This window comes from Pygocentrus nattereri, chromosome 6, assembly GCF_015220715.1.
Source record: "Pygocentrus nattereri isolate fPygNat1 chromosome 6, fPygNat1.pri, whole genome shotgun sequence".
In the NCBI taxonomy this organism is placed as follows: domain Eukaryota; kingdom Metazoa; phylum Chordata; class Actinopteri; order Characiformes; family Serrasalmidae; genus Pygocentrus; species Pygocentrus nattereri.
The window spans coordinates 9644289-9661851 of record NC_051216.1 but is presented as its reverse complement, the minus strand read 5'-3'; the positions used below and the strand labels follow the sequence as shown (position 1 = coordinate 9661851).

At 42.4% G+C, this 17563-nt stretch overlaps 1 protein-coding gene across 19 annotated transcripts in view; it reads right to left on the bottom strand.

Moving 5' to 3' along the window:
• Positions 1–17563, bottom strand: part of map2 (microtubule-associated protein 2) — a 238370-nt gene that overhangs the window by 37016 nt on the left and 183791 nt on the right. For 15 of the 19 annotated variants that reach the window (XM_037539255.1, XM_037539254.1, XM_037539242.1 and 12 more), the window contains 2 exons: positions 12372–12446; positions 3968–4183 (listed from right to left, as the gene is read on the bottom strand). In XM_037539255.1, coding sequence (XP_037395152.1) covers positions 3968–4183; positions 12372–12446 — 291 coding nt within the window. The remainder of the gene's footprint in view (positions 1–3967; positions 4184–12371; positions 12447–17563) is intronic. The other 4 variants (XM_037539249.1, XM_037539250.1, XM_037539252.1 and 1 more) reach the window with 1 other exon arrangement.

The window sequence follows — 17563 nt, the reverse complement described above, 5'->3', positions numbered from 1 at the left end:
AGGTCTCTACACACTTTCTACTGTCTACTGTCACTAAACAGCATTTCACATCATAATATGCATACTCCCGACAAGAAAGCTGTCTTAATTCTTAGATACCTCAAATATGCTGTCTACTGACATACTCCTCTTTGGCTGAACATTGAGAGAGCAGCAGATGTTTCCTCAGCCACTAAGGCAACCCCACGATGTAATGCAGCACAACTTTTGTTTGAAGATGCTGGGTAGATGTGGTGCAGCAAGCGGCCCATTTTCAAAGATAAGCTCATTCTGATTTTCTGTGGCATTTTATGTGTTTCCTTGTCAAAAAGGTTCGCAAACAGCCTGTGGTTTGCAATTTAGGCCTGTCAGTGGAATCTGAATAGCCTCAGGCTATTGTTCTGAATAGCCGGCTGGCTAACAAACTTGCTGGCTAACGTTCCAAAACAAGAGGCGACTTCATCGCTGTCTAACTAGAGCGTCTCATTTATCTGTCTTATAAGGTTACATGATGGTTGGAGAGCTGCCTACTTAGACAGATGTAGACAGTGGCTACTATGAGAGCTCACTGGGTTTTAGAAAACACCCTATATGTGCTTAAGAATGCACTTCTTTTGGGTAATTTAGTCTAGAATGCTAAATTAGCCACACTGCTTGCTGGTTAGTGTACTTTACTGGCTAGAAAAGGTTGTTCTGAAATGATAGACCATATCTGCACAGTTCTGCATGCATCCACCCACAAGCCTACTACACTCACACAGATGAATGTGTAGAGTCAAGCAAAACAAGCTTGAGCCTAGCTGTGCTTTTCTGCATTCATACAAACTACGGCTAACAATCACACAGAATCATGCGCAGATCCAAACAAAGCTTATATATGAGGGCAAAAGTATGAGCAAAGCCACTCATACAGCTTATGTCACCCTACAAAGCAATAGATCTAACAATGTTATCATAGCGTTCCAGTTTACAGTCTTGCGCAGTTATTGCTGTGTACTACTGTGTACTGTATTGTGTACTACACTCGTAAAAAGAGAGGGTGCTTCAAGGGTTCTTTGGTGACGAAATTGGTTCTATGCAGGACCATAAACACTCAAAGAACCCTTTGTATGGTTAAACGGGATCTTTGCGTCACGAAAGGGCTCTTCAGACTGATGGAGAACATGCTGTAGATGGTTTTATATATAATGTTTTGAAAAACGGTTCTTCTGTTGTTATGGTGTCAAATTTGTAACAACAGAAGAACCTCTTGGGTGCTATAAAGAACTCTTTTCAAGAAGTTCTATATAGAACCATCTACAGCACATCTATACACATTTTCCAGCAATCTGAAGAACCCTTTCTTGAAGGAAAGAACCCTTTAATCATGCAAAGGCTTTTTTGAGTGTTCATGGTTCTATATAGAACTACTTGCTTTACTAAAGGATCCTTAAAGCACCATATTTTTAAGAGTGTAATGCTTGGCGACTTCATCCTCACCTGGAAGAGCAAAGCAAATCCGTCATTGCCTTCAGCTGTTACCAAAGACAGAGGGGAACACTCTTGAGTTTCATTAGGTTCTGCTGGTAGCAATCTTGAGCAGGTAAGAATAAAACGTAATCTGGAACGTTCGGTACCAGTGCGAAGGCCAGTGGTGCACAGTCCCAGATTCCTGTACCTTGTGCAGTGGAAAAATGGCAGGGTAATCTCCAAAATGTGCTTGAATTCAGCCCTCCAGGACCAGATGTGATGACCCCTGCTGTCGGATGAACTGACCAAGAGCAACGATCTCCATAAAAACGTCCAATATATCTGTTTACACCGACTTCTGTTAGTAAATTCCGAGCCAGCCCTGAGGTGGCTAATCACTGTTTTGGCAGTTCCTGATCTGGGCTTCACAGACACGTTGTTAATCTCCCAGCCACACTGGACGGGTCAGGAAAACTGTAAATAATGATTCACGTAGGAGTTCTACTGCTAAATACTGACTCAGAGCTAGAGACCCCCCTGCATGTGAGTCTATGTGAGTCACACATTCATTCTTTCTCTGCTCAGTGCTGCAGCTCTCATAGACATTCACATGTAAATAAGTCTCTACCTCCAGTGTCTCTTTCTACTGGTGCTTATTGTCCAAAATCCGAGACTATTTACCTTGTCATTTAGCAGAGTTTTCATTTCTAAGATGTCATTTCTGGCTAAGAAAAGCCGCCTAAGGATGAGAAGGCAGAGAAAACCCTATTCCTTCAGCACTAGTTCTTATTTCTGACAGCGCGGAGGGCTTTTTCAGCATTAGGATGCAATCAGAAGGCGGGGCGCAATAGATGCTAAGCTGTCAGAGCAAATGCGAGACTAGGATCCAGAAATCCGGCTTGGAAAAAGAAAGTGGCTTCTCGACAGCAGGCATCTGCAGCCCAGGGTGTTTTTACAAAGAATGCTGCTGCTGCTGCTGCTGCTGGGAATCGGGCTGGATCTGGCAGCACAAGGCACACCAGGTCAAATCTCAGCAGGACGCCACAGTGAGGGGCAAGAGAGAGAAAGAGAGAGAGAGAGAGAGAGAGAGAGAGAGCAACAGTACATAGACTTTCCTCTCTAACTCAATGTCCTTCAGTCAATCATGGGCCAAGTTCAGGAACTGACAGGGAACGTCCTGTTTTTGTTGACTGTTGTGCAACAGCTTCGGAAAGTGTGCATGTCAAAAAGTGTACGAGCTGAAAGTCTTCCTGTGATCTACAGCATGTGTACATCAGCAGGCTGGGAAATGGGAGGGGCCTGATGATGACGGGGCAGGGCATGGACACATGAGCATGTTTTTTTGGGCCGGATGACGGACAGTCGGACAGACAGGAAGACGGACATACCGAAACAGGCAGAGGAAAACATATGCGCGACATGCTTGACTGACCTGCTGATGTTGCAAGTCATTTGGCTCACAATTCTCAGCGAGAATTACATGTTTAACATCGTTTTCAATTTCATTTCATTTTAATGCCCTAGGCGTAAAGGCGTAAAGGCGTAAAGGCGTCTCCTTATTCCTGTGCTCATATGTGGGTTCACCAGGCCATAAATGGTGAATTTTAGCATCGTTTGAATTTGGTGACTACTAAAGGCTCAGCTGGGGCCGTGAGCCGAATGGCTTGGACTGAAATGTCCGGGAAAAAAAACGCACAGACAAAGAAAAGAAAGGACACGCGCCAGAACGAAGAATAATAACCCACAGACAGAGCAGCACAACACAACAGAGACAGAAGACGAAAGGAGGGGGGGTGGTAGACCAGAGGGGGGATGCAAAAGAAGGGAAAGAGAAAGGGGGAAAAGAGAGAGAGAGAATGAGAGATGGAAAGAAGGGAAAAGAGAAAGGAAGTAAGAATAAAAGAGAAAATAAAACAGAGAAAGTGAGTAAAAAAAGAGAGAGAGAGAGAGAGAGAGAGAATTGGAGCAAGAGGAGAAAGGAGAGAGAGAGTGAGAAGGACGGGTAGAGAAAAGAGAGAGAAAAGCAAGAATACAAGAGTGAGAAAGCAAAACAAAGAGAAAAAGAAAGAGAGAGAGAGAGAGAGAGAGAGAGAGAATTGGAGCAAGAGGAGAAAGGAGAGAGAAAGGAGAAAGAAAGAAGAAAGAGAGAGAAAATAAGAAGGACAGAAAGGAAAGGAGAAAGGAAACAAGAACAAAAGACAGAGAAAGTAAAACAGAGAGAATGAGTAAAAGAGAGAGAGAAAGAATTGGAGCAAGAGAGGACAGGAGAAAGACAGAGGAAAGAGAGAAATGAGTCTGAGAGAGAAGAGAGAGAATGACGAGAGTAGAGAAAGGAGAAGAGAATGAAAGAGAGGGATGAGACAGAGGTTTGGTTAAAAACGCGAAGGGGAGAGGACTGGAGACAGATAAATGAGAAAGAAAGGAAGAGAGAGAGAGTTGGGAGAAAGAAAGAAATAAAGAAAGAGAGACAGAGAGAGAAAGGAAGGATGGGGAAAGGGAAGAAGGAGGGGATGGCGGAGAGGAACCATGCGTGGTTCACCTTCGATCTGCCTAAAGGCAGCGGCCTGCCCTGAAGGCCGTGCGCCAGAGAGTGTCCACTCTGGGCTGAATAAGGGGTGGTCATAGTACTCCTCGTCAGAGTAGTAGGGGTCATCCTCGGGCACTGAGACTGAGATGGAGGGGGCGAGGAACTTGCACCTCTCCCGAGAATTTTGGAAGCGGTGGAGAGGCCCAGCCTCCTCCTCGTCCCCTACATCTACAAACACACACACACACACGGAGAAGGAACTGCAGGGACAATCCGGACAGAGAGAGAGAGAGAGAGAGAGAGAGAGAGAGAGAGAGAGAGAGGAATAGAGAGAGAGGAATAGAGAGAGAGAAGAAAGGTGAAAGAGAAAGAGAAAGAGGAATAAGAGAAAGAAAGTAGCCAGGTTTCCATCCAGTGGTGTGGAATTAAATGATGATTAAAATGGACAGTCGAAAATGATGTAAACGGTGCATCAGGTCCATACAAGAGACTAAGGCTATGCTCACGTCACAAGCCTCACTGCTCAATTCTGACAACTTTTGGCCAGGTCTGATTTTGCTAACTCGATGGTTCTTATTCATCTCGGTATGTGACTCCGATCTGTCATTAATATGAATAAAGCTGCATCATGAAATGACCCACATGGGCACATCCTAATCAAAGTGCTCTCAGCACTTGGTTATAAGAGTAAGATGAAGAAGAAAAAGGGTCCGATGCTTTTGCAGCATTTACTGATATATTGATCTGAGTGTTCTCAGGTCACAAGGCCCAAATCTGATATGTATACAGTCTAGGACCACGCATGGAAGAAGCTCAGATCTGATTTGGAAAGATTAGATTTGTGTGTCCACACCGCTGTGAAAACATCAAATGTGTGTCACATTAAGGCAAAAACTCAGATTTTTTACTTTAGTCTGGAAATGTGAGCATAGTTAAAAACTCTCAAAGTCACACTCATAAAAACACCTCTGAGAAATATAGAGAGTCTACAGACGACAATGATCAAAAAGACAATTACTCTGTTAATAAGGGTTAATATGATGGTTTCAAAAATCTCTCAAGCAGGCGTTAACATAACCTTGACATTACCATGCCATGTCATGGCAGATTATGTCCAGTAATATTACAGTGTCATGTTAATCCTGCCGTCATTAATTGCTGTGACAGATCCCATAATTAATGACAGTAATAGTAACATGACATTGTTATGCAACCCTGTTTCCAAAGTTGCAACACTGTGCAAATTGTAAATAAAAACAGAATGCAATGTTGTCCAAATCATTTAAACTCTATGTTTAATGGAAAAAAGACAACATATCAAATGTTGAAACTGAGAAAAGTTTGTGTGTTTTTTTTTTTTTAAAACGTATGGCCATTTAGAATTTGATGCCAGCAATATGTTTCAAAAAAGTCGGGGATGGTGCAGCAAAAGACTATTAAAGTTGTGTAAAGCTAAAAAAAAAACCTCTCATGACCAATTAGGTTTATTGGCAACAGGTCAGCAACATAATTGGGTTTTAAAAGGGCATCCCAAAGAGGCGGAGTCTTTCGGGAATAAAGATGAGGAGGGGTTCACCAAATAGTGCATGATTACAAGAAAATTGCTTCTTGATGTAAAATAGCAAAGAATTTGGGGATTTCATTTATGGTACATATGGGAGCATACAGAATATAATTAAAAGATTCAGAGAATCCAGAGAACTCTCTGTATGCAAGAGACAAGGCTGACAACTCATACTGGATGACTGTGATCTTTGGGCCCTCAGGCAGCACTGGATTAAAAACAGACAACTCTGTAGTGGAAATCACTGCATGGGCTCACAAAGACTACTGAAAACTATTGTCCACTTCCCACACAGGAAAGAAGAAACCGTATATAAACAGGACCCAGAAACACTGCCGCCTTCTCTGGGCCTGAGCTCCTTTAAGTTGGATTGAAGCAAAGTGGAAAAATGTCCTGTGGTCTGATGGATCAAAAGTTGAAATTCTCTTTGAAAATCATGGATGTCGTGTCCTCCAGGCTACAAAAGTGAGGGACCATCCAGCTTGTTATCAGCTCACACTTCAAAATCCCGTATTCATGATGGTACAGAGGATGCATTAATGCACATGGCATGGGTGACTTGCACATTTGTGAAGGCACCATAAATGCTGCACAATATATAGATAGATTTCAGAGCAACATGTGCTGCCATCCAAACGACGTCTTTTTCAGGAAAGGCCTTGCTTATTTTAGCAAGACAAACCACATTCTGCATGTATTACAACGGCATGGCTCTGTATTAAAAGAGTCCAGTTGCTAAACTGACCTGCCTGCAGTCCAGACCTGTAACCCACTGAAAACATGTTTCAAAAAGTGATTTTATAAAATTTCTCAGTTTCAACATTTGATATGTTGTCTTTGTACTATTTTCAATTAAATATAGGGTTTAAATGACCTGCACATCATTGTATTCTGTTTTTATTTACATTTTGCACAGCATTCCAACATTTTTGGAAACAGGGCTGTATTACTGAACAAATCTGTCTTGACATCTCTTAACAGCATATGAAACCTATCATGACGTGTTCGTGGCATGGTCATATCAACAATATGTTGCAAGAGTGCCATTTTTCTGTAAATTTACTCCACAGATCTCAGAAATGGTTCCTTATGTTCTTACTAATATCTCTTAGTATTTTGTTCAAAAAATTGAAAGTGTGTTTTATTTTCAGTCTACTGGCAAGAGCATGTCGTTGTATTTTGTTTCTATTACTGGATAAAAATAGAAACTCTTGATCAGCCATATAACAACTTTATTATTTATGTTCTTCATTCTGCAAATGCATTTCCATAATAACGTATCACATTTCTTTCTTTTTTAACAGCACAATCGTCACCTAGCCCAAGCGACTTTACAAGTTTAGGGGAATTTTGCCAATTCTATCCGAAATATGCCGTTTCCAAATCATTCTTATTCAATACGGCAAAACATGCATAAAAATCCATTGATGATAACCTGGCTAGCGAGGGAGGGAAGATAGGTTATCATCAATGTATGATGACACATTGATGACAACCTAGAAAGAAGAGAAAAAGAGAGCAGAGAGAGAGAGAGAGTCTGGAGCGGAAACATGACAGAAAAGTCGAGAGAGAGACAGAAAGTGCCAAAAGGAGATAATAAAGAGAGAATAAAGAGAGAGAGACTGAAGAGAAGGAACGTAAAAAGTGCGAACAGTGAGAGAAAGAGGCAGCGAGAAAGAGAACAGGAAAAGGTAGCAGTAAAACAGAAAGACAGAACACAGGAACGCAGATGTAGACGGATACTGGAGAAGGAAGTGAGGAAGAGAGACACAAACACACAAAAAAACACACGACACAGAAACACAGGAACGCACAAGCACACGAGACACAACGACCAGGAACGTGAAGAGCTGCTGTGGTGGCACCGCGTCATTCTCACACACTGAACGGAGCCCATCTGATCCCAGGACAATGTGGCAGTAAGTGGGGGAACAGTAGCCCAGTAATTTAGTAAAGGCTCCACTGTATTATTACTATTTATGTAATTGATACTATTATTACATTACTTTTTATTTAAGGCTTAATTCTTACCATATCATTGGCTGTGTTCAGTTGATGGCTAGTATAAGTGAAGAAGCTTCTTTTCTGAGGCTGCAAACCAGAACAAAAACCAATACTAAGAAACCCGAACCATTGTGTGCGCCATGTGGAGAGAATCTAACCAAGTTGTCCAATTACTTTACCCTTTGGAGACAAAGCATTCCTTGACTATAGTAAAACATAGGCTAATATGTGTGCCGTGGATTCCACACAACTGCACCCCTGCTGGCAAACCGAGCCCCCCAACTGAGCCGTGGCCCGTGAAAGAGCATAATTGTCTTCCCTCTCTCAGGGTCGGTAGGATGGACCTCCCTCTCCACCATTCATTCATTACTAGCCATCACTCATTACTAGCCAACAAAGGCATCTGTAAGCTTATGTAACATAATTAGTCTTTTATTTTCAATTATTGCAAGTGAAAAACATTCAGAGAGTTTATTGTGTATCAGAATCAGAATCACAGAAGCTGTGAACGTCTCATCCTGGTTAGCAGTAGTTTCAATCTGGTGTAAACGCAGGTCTTCCCAGTCAAATACAGTTTAAGAGCTGCAAGTCTGAATGATGCCAAGCCCAAACATTAAAGGCACGCCTGTAATGTACCAGGTTTTGGTGTGAAAACACTACCAATAATTAGGACGATTTGCTTGTAGCATGATATTTATTAACTGCATATTTTAATAAATACAAAAAGATGTTTCTTCAAAGGTTCTTTAGTGAAGAAAGTGGTTTTATATAGAACCATGAACACTCAAAGATCCCTCTGCATGATACAATACTGTACACAATACTGTAGCATGGCATGTGCTACCCTGGGCTCAAGGAGGCCGGAGGCAGGGTTCAAAACTGCAGCAGCCATTTCTTTAATTTCATCCAAAATAAACACGACAACCAAAACCAACACTGCCCACTTTTCAGTGGCTTCTACTGAGACTTTTCAGTCCTTCCTTCACAGGAGCTTTTCAGCTCTTCTGTCTTCTGCTGCTGCTTGTCCCTCTCTCTCTCGATCTGCTCCCTCTCAGCTCTTTTAAAGGCGCTCACGCTGCCTGCCAGATTAGCATCAGCTGGCTCTCATTAAGGGCAGCCTGAGCACCCGAGCCAAGAGAGAATGAGAGCTTGCCGCTCCGCCTCCTTGCTACCGCCCCCCGCTGGCAGCTCGGCCGCCCAGGTCAAACTTGAGGTGTAGTGAGGCGGCCTCGCTGCGTAACCGGGGACGGGGCCCAGGCGGCAGAGCTCGGGACCCTCTCCTGCTCTGGTGCCTCTTGTGGCCGGCACCAACGTCCTCAACCTCCTATTCCCACCATCACTCTCGTGACTCGTATCCGTCTGGGGAGCTCAGGCTTTGTGCTCTGCCCCCCTTCACACTCCCGGGTCTCTCTCCGGCATGCTTGCCGAGGTTCATCACCGCTGGGTTTTCGGGCCCTGCCTTTCTGCCGGCTCTCGTGGCCGTCATTGTCACACAAAAGGTTCTCTGAACGTTCATGGTTTTATCCCGGACCATTTTCTGTACTAAAGAACCCTTGAGGAGCATCAATTTCAGCGTGTAGACATGCTTATTTGATATCCGACTCTCTCTGATTCAGTGTTAACTATACAAATGTACAAACATATGTGATTTTTTTTCCTTATAAGCTTATAAGTCTATTTGAGATCACTTAACAACTTGACATGGTTTGATGCAAATGTGTGATGATTTTAGCATGCAGTTAGCACAATGATAATTGGTGGCATAAGCTTTCGTTTCTTGTTAGCTACGCTAGCCTCATTCCTCTAGCGCAAAACTAAAGAAGCAAACTTCAGGCGCCAAAAAAGGGAAAGTTTTGTAAATCCTTGTCAGCTTATCTGGACAAAGAAGCTCTCACTGGACGCAATAAACAAGTTAAGCAATGGCCCAGGCCTCCACCAGCTCTTTCAGGATGCTGTTACTACTACAGAGCACAGACAAAAAAAACGACAGACACAATCAAAGTAACAAACACACAAACAAACAAACACACAAACAAACAAACAAATGCAGGCCCACAACACTGACAGCACCCAATACAAGACATGCAAAAACGAAAGGACAGGAAGAACACGAGATCCCCCAGGTGGAGCAGGGGGTCAGAAAGGGAACGAAAGGAACGAGGGATGAGCCTGAATGCCCAGCTCTTTCAGTGGCAGCAGAAACCGGGGCTGCTCCCTGTCCACTAGGGGTGTAAACATGCACAAAGGCATTGTGATGCATGGACCTGAGGGTGGCGATTCAAGTGCATCGAATTCTGAAATGTTACAATCGATTCAATTTCATAACGTTTTTTAATGTGTGCAAATAAAAATCTTGAGCTTTTATCAAACATAATAGTAATAATAATAATAAAAAACATACCATCCATATCCCACTACTGTGTGTATTACTACTATATTCCATAAACTGTGCTGCTGATGATTTTTCTATTTTCGCAAGTGAAAATGTCACATGACTGTACATGATTGTACACGATTCAGATGCTGAGGATGTCGTTCATTTTCTAACGTTTTTAATGTGAAATGTAAACGTGTGCATCCTGGTGAAATGCAGTTTAAGACAGGGGCAGAGAACTGCAGTCCTGGTGGGTCAGTGTCCTGCATAGTTGTGATTTTCCTCCTCTCGCTCTCCTACAACACCTGGCGATTAGCTCCTGAGTTGAATCAGGTGTGCTTGAGTAAGAAAATGACCAAACTGTGTTAGACCCCAGCCCTCCAGCACTGCAGTAAGCCACCCCTAATTGTTTATATATATATATATATATATATATATATATATATATATATATATATATATGTGTGTGTGTGTGTGTGTGTGTGTGTGTGAGTGTGTGTGTGCGGTACTTCATGTCCTTGTGTTAATGTTTACGCACCAGAGAAGCAGATTGAATGTTTTTTCCTTATATACCCCCATATGTGAATATTGAAAATAAAGTTGAATTGAATTCAATGGAATCAATGAGTGTGTTCACACACACTTAAATATCTGATCATAATTGGATTCCTGCAGTTATCTGATTATTCAAATGTAAACAGCAGACTGATTTCTTAGATCAGAGTAAGGTCTAAATCTGATAAAGAGGCTGGGTTTTAGCTCAGTAATTAGATTTCTCAGTTCATGTGAACTCTTACTCTGATTTCTTTCAGAGTTCTCTGCCTGCACGTGTGCGAAAACAGACTACGGTACCAGAAATAAGCGAAAAGCGTCTCCGTGAGACGCAGTAGAACACTCAGAGCGATGCTGAGACCAATGACACGCTTGAGAAAACAAAGTATTTAAATATTTTTCATCTTCTAGATGATGCATGTTAATTTATTCAGATACAATGCCGCAATGTTTTTTAAGAAAAAGCCACGACGTGAAGTTTGAGTTTTACATTTACTTCACATCTTCTTCTGAAAGTTCATTGGCTGGTTGAAAAGCATGAAATCCTAAAAATGACTGTCTGACTCATGTAGACCTGAGGTTTTCCCATTATTTGATTACTCAAGTGCATGTAAACATGTTGATCGGATTACTGACTAAATTTGATTTTCTGCAGTTATCGGATTATTGAGTGCATGAGCGTAAACACTGTCATCTTAATACATTTGTCCAATTCTACTAAACTACTATAGACTAGTTCCTTCAGTTAAAATGGTGCATTAAATGTATAATTAAAAGTAATTTTGAATTGAGCTCCCAAGAGGCACAACAGGAGACCACATAGCGCCACAGCCTTCCATGCCGGGAGTCCAAGACAGCATAATTGTCCTCGCTTTCTCTCTGTGGGTGGGTAGGATGGTCCTCCATCTCCCCATCACTCCGCACAATAGTAGCCAAAACAGCGTCTGCAAGCTGATATACCAGAATTTACAGTTAGCATTCTCCTCCAAGCGTGCCGATCTATTCTATGACGCTGCGTTAGCGGCAGTTTAAAAAGGTGCCGAGATGCTTCATATGTCTGGGAGGAGGCCTTCACCCTCTCAGCTTGAGTGTACTGTGTGCTAAATGAATAAATAAATGATAAATGATTCTGAATCAGAAGCATCAAATCAAATGGAATGGTGGTGCAATCTGATACGTCATGCTTTGAGAAAAGTGTGTAGATTTTCACACCAGATATTACACCAACACAAATAGCGCCAAAACTAGGAAGCTGAAAGACACGAATGTGTTGATGTGATATAGTGATGTACACATTTCCACCAGTCAGGGTGATGCACTGAATCGCTTCCTAAAGATTCGAAACAGAGTTGAATTGTGAGGTCAGAGATTCACACCCCTTGTGTCCAGAGAGCTGGATGCCACTGGAACAGGATGGCATTAGTGAGGACGGAGGAGGGTCAAAGTATACGACCGCATGCAAGGTGGGGGCTTTGGATGGGCCAGAAAGAGTGTTGGGGGGGATTACGGGATAATGGAGAGGGGTAAATGGGGGGGGGGGGGGGGGGTTGTTTAGTTTCGGGTTTGTTGGTGAGCGGAGTTTTCCCCAGAGTTTAGATGATGAAGATGAGTCCTGGAGAAAATGAGGAAGAGGAGGAGGAGGTGGTAGCAAAGTCAATCCTGCGCCCACTTCTCTTCTAGCACGCTTCTCTCTGGCTCCCCCTGCTGTTCGGGAGCATACGGCTGGTTCTTCTGGCCAACGTCAGCCGCTGTTTTTCAGAGAAAAATGCCCCTTGTGTGGGGCCGGCGGTGGACGGGGATGGACACACACCCAAATACCACGAATGTGTCTCTCTTTACAAACACACACACAACCACTCTCCACACACACACACACACACACACACACACACTCGCGCGCCGGCAGCAGGAGAGGAACCTACCTTGCTCCAGAGGACCAAAGTGCTCTGCTGCAGGTGAGGGGGGAGGAGATGGGGGCAGATTAGCAGAATCTTCCACTGCAGAAAGACAGACAGACAAAAAAAAAAAAATGACAGGAAAGGCTCAGAAGAACAGCAGGTACGGATCAGTGGAGTGAAGCTCAGGGAGAAGCTCGCCTACCGGAGGCTTTACTAGCTCTCATCGCTTCAGCGGCTCTGACAGCACGGCTGTGAGCTCAGACACCACAATCTATTTCTGCTGACTAAATCCACCGCAGTGTGAGCTGCGCTGCTCCGCTCACAGCTTTCCAGCAACTGTGTCTTATTAGTAACGCTACCTGAAGAGATCTCAGTAACTTAGTTACTGTTGACGTTTTTGCTGTGCAGCTGAAACGCAAATACATCATTACATTGTTAGTTACTTGCGTTCTGTATTGACACGTTTCTGACATTCATCACAAAATGTGGCAAAAATATAAAGAACAGAATTTTCCTTTCTGTAAAAAAAAGACAACATAAAGCTTTTCAACAGGCTCAAAACACGCTATCTTAGAAACAAAGGGGCTAAGAAGTAGAGATGACCTGATATGAGAATGCAGATATAGATAATCAATATTTTTCAAGTACCTATCCACAGATGTTGATGTATAAACATTTAGAGACTGTACAATTAGAGACTAAATCCTGGATTAGTATTAGAGAGAAGCATATTTATTTCTGCAGGGAACAAATGCAGTAAAATTAAAAATTCAAAAATAATATAATATAATATAATAATAAACATTTTGCAACAGTAACTCAGCATTGCCTAAACATTCTGGTCTAAATACATCATTAAATATCGGCTTGAAATATCCGGTAAATTTAAACATGCTGTCCAATGCTGATAAGGCTTTTGTAAACAATTCTCTGCTGACACTGATATGATTTCAATATTGTGTATCTCACCAGAAAGGGTTCTTTAGGGTAATGCCTTAGAAGAACCACTTTCGGTTCTCTAAAGAATTATTTCATAGGCTAGGAGTAATAAATAATTAGTGGATAGTGGGGCCTAATTTTTATTTGGGCAAGATATTTTTTTTTGGTATGGAAACACAGCTTTGTTTACAGCTCCTACGGTTTATGTATATTTCACTGCTGTGGAACAAAACTCTGTATCTCTATTTCGCTGTTTTTCAGTCACTACCATCATTTGAAAATGCCTGTTGCCCTTTAACCTGTGATGGACTGGCGACCTGTCCAGGGTGTATCCTGCCTTCCGCCCGAAGACTGCTGGGATAGGCTCCAGCACCCCCCCGCGACCCTGACGGAGAAGCGGCTTAGAGAATGGATGGATTTAATTTTTCTTTAATTCTTTAATTTCTGTGAAAATTTCATTTGAACTTACATAAAAGTAAAGTATAAAACAAAACAATGTTGTTTGAACCAAACAAGCTTTACAGCCTAAATACAACAATATATTCATAAAGTAAATATAATTAGTGAAAACAAAGTGGATCAAATGTGCCAAATTAATTTTAGACCACAAACAGCACAATTTTAATGAACCTGTGCATTTCCAAAAAATGAACTGTGTTCAGTTGATACAGGGGTATAAAGAGATCTCTAAACGTTTACTTAGGCTTTGGGGGCAGTTGTGGGCTGGAGATTAGGGAACTAGCCCTGTCTAGAAGGTCGCTGGTTCTATCCCCCGAAGCAACAGTACGTGACTGAAGTGCCCTTGTGCAAGACACCTAACTGCTCCCTGGGCGCTGTGGATAGGACTGCCCACCGCTCCGAGCAAGTGTGCCCACTGGCCCCTAGTGTGTATGTGGAGTGGGTTAAATGCGGATGTAAAATTTCCCCATTGTGGGACTGATAAGGGTCATTCAATCTTAATTTTAGTTGTAAAATTACGTTAAAACTAACTCTAACTCTAACTGGAGGCTGCACTTTTGCCTGGCTAGTGCTCACTGTGAGCTGTTAATATTCTTTAAAGCAGTGCTATAATGCAGAGTGATTAAAATAATATAGGCATAAATTCTGCGTTACTCACAATTCAGTAACTATATTCAATATCAACTATTTTATCAACAATAAATTTTTCTTTTTTGGTGGAAAAGGGTTAATATCAGGGTAGATACTGAAAAATATCTATCTGATCGCTGAAGAAATTTGTTCATGACGTTGCTACGAAATATGAGAACATGACTAAATGCTTGTTTGAAATTGTTTAACTACACAAAATATCCATGTTACAGTAAACCTTGTTCCCATAACACTCAATTGCAACATGCGTTTGTTAATGCTGGTGATAACCTGCAACTTTTAGGGGTTAAAACAGCTCACGTAACCAAACCATATGCTTGTATTAAGAATATTCAAAACAACAAATAGTTCCTATGGCTGGGACCACGTAAGATAGTTCTATCATCCTAATTTGAGAAGCACAACTCGCTATTAACTCGGGAGAGATGATACAAACACACTTGTAAAGATATGAAGGCATGCAACGAAACAAAAGAGAAAACACCACGTCAGACTCTTTCAAAAGTGGCCAAAGGCTGGCGGTCAGCAATGGGAAAGAACCAGTCTACACACACAGACAGACAGACAGACAGAAAGACAGAGTGACAGGAAAGGCCATGCAGACCAGCAGTGGAGGATCTCTCAACCCTGACTCAGCACATAGGTGCACATACGCACACAGGGCAGCAGCAGAGCAGTGAAGGAACAGTCCAGCTGTCAAAGCGGATATACCAAGCAGCCAGAGGCAACAAGGCACTGCAGAGACATTACACACACCAGCCCAAGCCTCAGAGAGAAAGGACACACACACTCACCCACCCACATGCTTCAGACTCAGCGAAAAGCATGGACACTTATGAAAAAGACCCCGCGCTGCACACACCGATAAGTGCCTAATATAGCACATATGCAAAATCCATAACGGAGTTACCTAAGTGTCACGTTGATGCATTGCTGCATCACTACAGCTGTCTCTGATTGGTCTGAACCCAAACCGTTGACTGCTGCTGCCTGGGTAACACTGCAGAATACCAGCAGTGATTTTCATACGCAGCGCAGCAAAGCGTTTTCACAAGTTTTGCATCACAATAGAGATGGCACTGATCTGACATCAGGTACCAGCACTGGGCTGATATCAGCAGAGAATGCGGAGAGAGGGAAACAAATCCATTTAAATCTTGTAACAAATATACCATGAAAAAGTGCTCAGTCACAGTCACAGTGTCTGTGTTTACAAGCAAAGATTGTCAATTCGATCGAATCCATTCCAATTATAGATAAAGACTGAGGTGTTTATGCTCACTCTGCTCAACAATCTGAGGGAGATCTCTGTTTGCATGTGCACTAAAAGTAATCCAATCCAAAATTACGTACATGTGTAGAGAAACGGTGTAGATGTTACCGTGACAATGAGCATCGTGTGAGTCCAGTCAGAGTGAGATGAGCAGCAGTGAGCAGTGCTTGTGTTTTTAACTGCTTTAAAATGATGTCAGACTCAGGAAAACGTCCTTCACGTGTCCTTATTAAAGATGGCCAAGAGGAAGACGTCGTGTTCTGAGACACATAAGCTGGACGTCCGTCCCACCGCCGTCTGAACTTCGTCTCCTCTGCAGACCAGTTTCTGCTCCGCCATGTTGAACGGTATAAACTCTCACTATGACGCGACGCGCATGCAGAATGGACTTAAACTTTCCGATAGGGAATGTAATCAGATTCAGGCGTTCACACGGCTATTATTCTTCTGTTTAACGGATTATTTACAGGATGACCCCCCTCGTTCAATCAGATAGAAACTGTATTCCGGATGGCCTCAATAGAACTAGTTTTTTTGTGATTGAAATGTTTATATTCTGATTGAGCTATTAGTCAGATTGTTAACAGACTATTGGGCTGTATGTAAACATGGCTTAGTAGTTTTAAAGAAGAAATATCAGTATTGAATTCAAGGTCCCAATAGCAGTATTGATAAGGAAAAAAGGTATTGTGCCATCTCTAGTATGAACAGCAGCATATAGCAAAAAATAGACGTTTTTTACAGCTTGCCTGAAGTACTGACTGCCACACACCAGTACAGATGCAGAATGAAAGCGGACACAGAACGACCACACACCCAAAAACAGATATTTAAATTATAAGCACATCATCTTTCCAAAAAGTGCAAACTTCAGTGGCCTCCTGTATCCCAGGATGCCCTTCTACAACATTTAGTCCTTGGGGACCCTGGTCCCTTTTACTCTGGTCCAACTTCAAGCATGCTTGAGTCAGGTAATCTGTAGAACTCAGGTGATCTGTGTCCTACAGCCCTTCATTACCTGAGTCAAGTGTTTAGAGCTGGAGCAGAAAAAAAGCATGGACTGGATTGAGATCGCCAAAGGCTGGGTTGAGAACCTCTGTGCTACAAGGCTAAATGACAGTGGTGCCTCTCCAAGGCATGGAGCTAAATCCTAGCTATTTCTACTACTAATACTACCACTATTAATATTAGTACTGTAATAACTCTGTAGGTAGTCTGACCAGAGGAGGATGGGTCCCCCCTTGTGAGCCTTGGTTCCTCCCAAGGTTTCTTCCTCAGCTCTGAGGGAGGTTCTCCTTTCCACTGTCGCCCCTGGCTTGCTCAACTGGGGGTTTTACATTTCATGATAAAACTTTGTCTTTACTGGAGTTCTGTGAAGCTGCTTTGTGACAACATCAGTTGTAAAAAGCGCCACAAATAAATTTGATTTCATTTGATTAGAGCTAATGCAGGACAGCTAACGTAGCTAATAACCTATGAAAATCTTTATCCCCCAAAACTACAGCATCATAGCTTCAGTGCAAAGTCAACTTCAGGCACCAAACAAGCCTAGGCTGATCACGGTGCTGCAAAAAATCCTGATTTCTCCTACCAAAGCATTATTTGTCTTAGTGAATGCTTGTAGATCTTCAAACTAAATGCAATATTAATAATATTAATCGAAGAGATTCTGATCAAGCCCCAAACACACCGTTTTTGGATTATTACTTTTTTTAAGGGGAAAAGGCGTCCAAACACATGAACCACACATGTCAAAAAGCAATTGCCCTTTAGTTACTTAAGCAAAACAACCCAGTGTAACTGAACTAAAAGCCTTCACTATGACAAACATGCAATAGTAAAGAAAAGCAGGAAGGGGGAGGGGCAAAAACATTTTCACAGCAGTTGGGGCAAG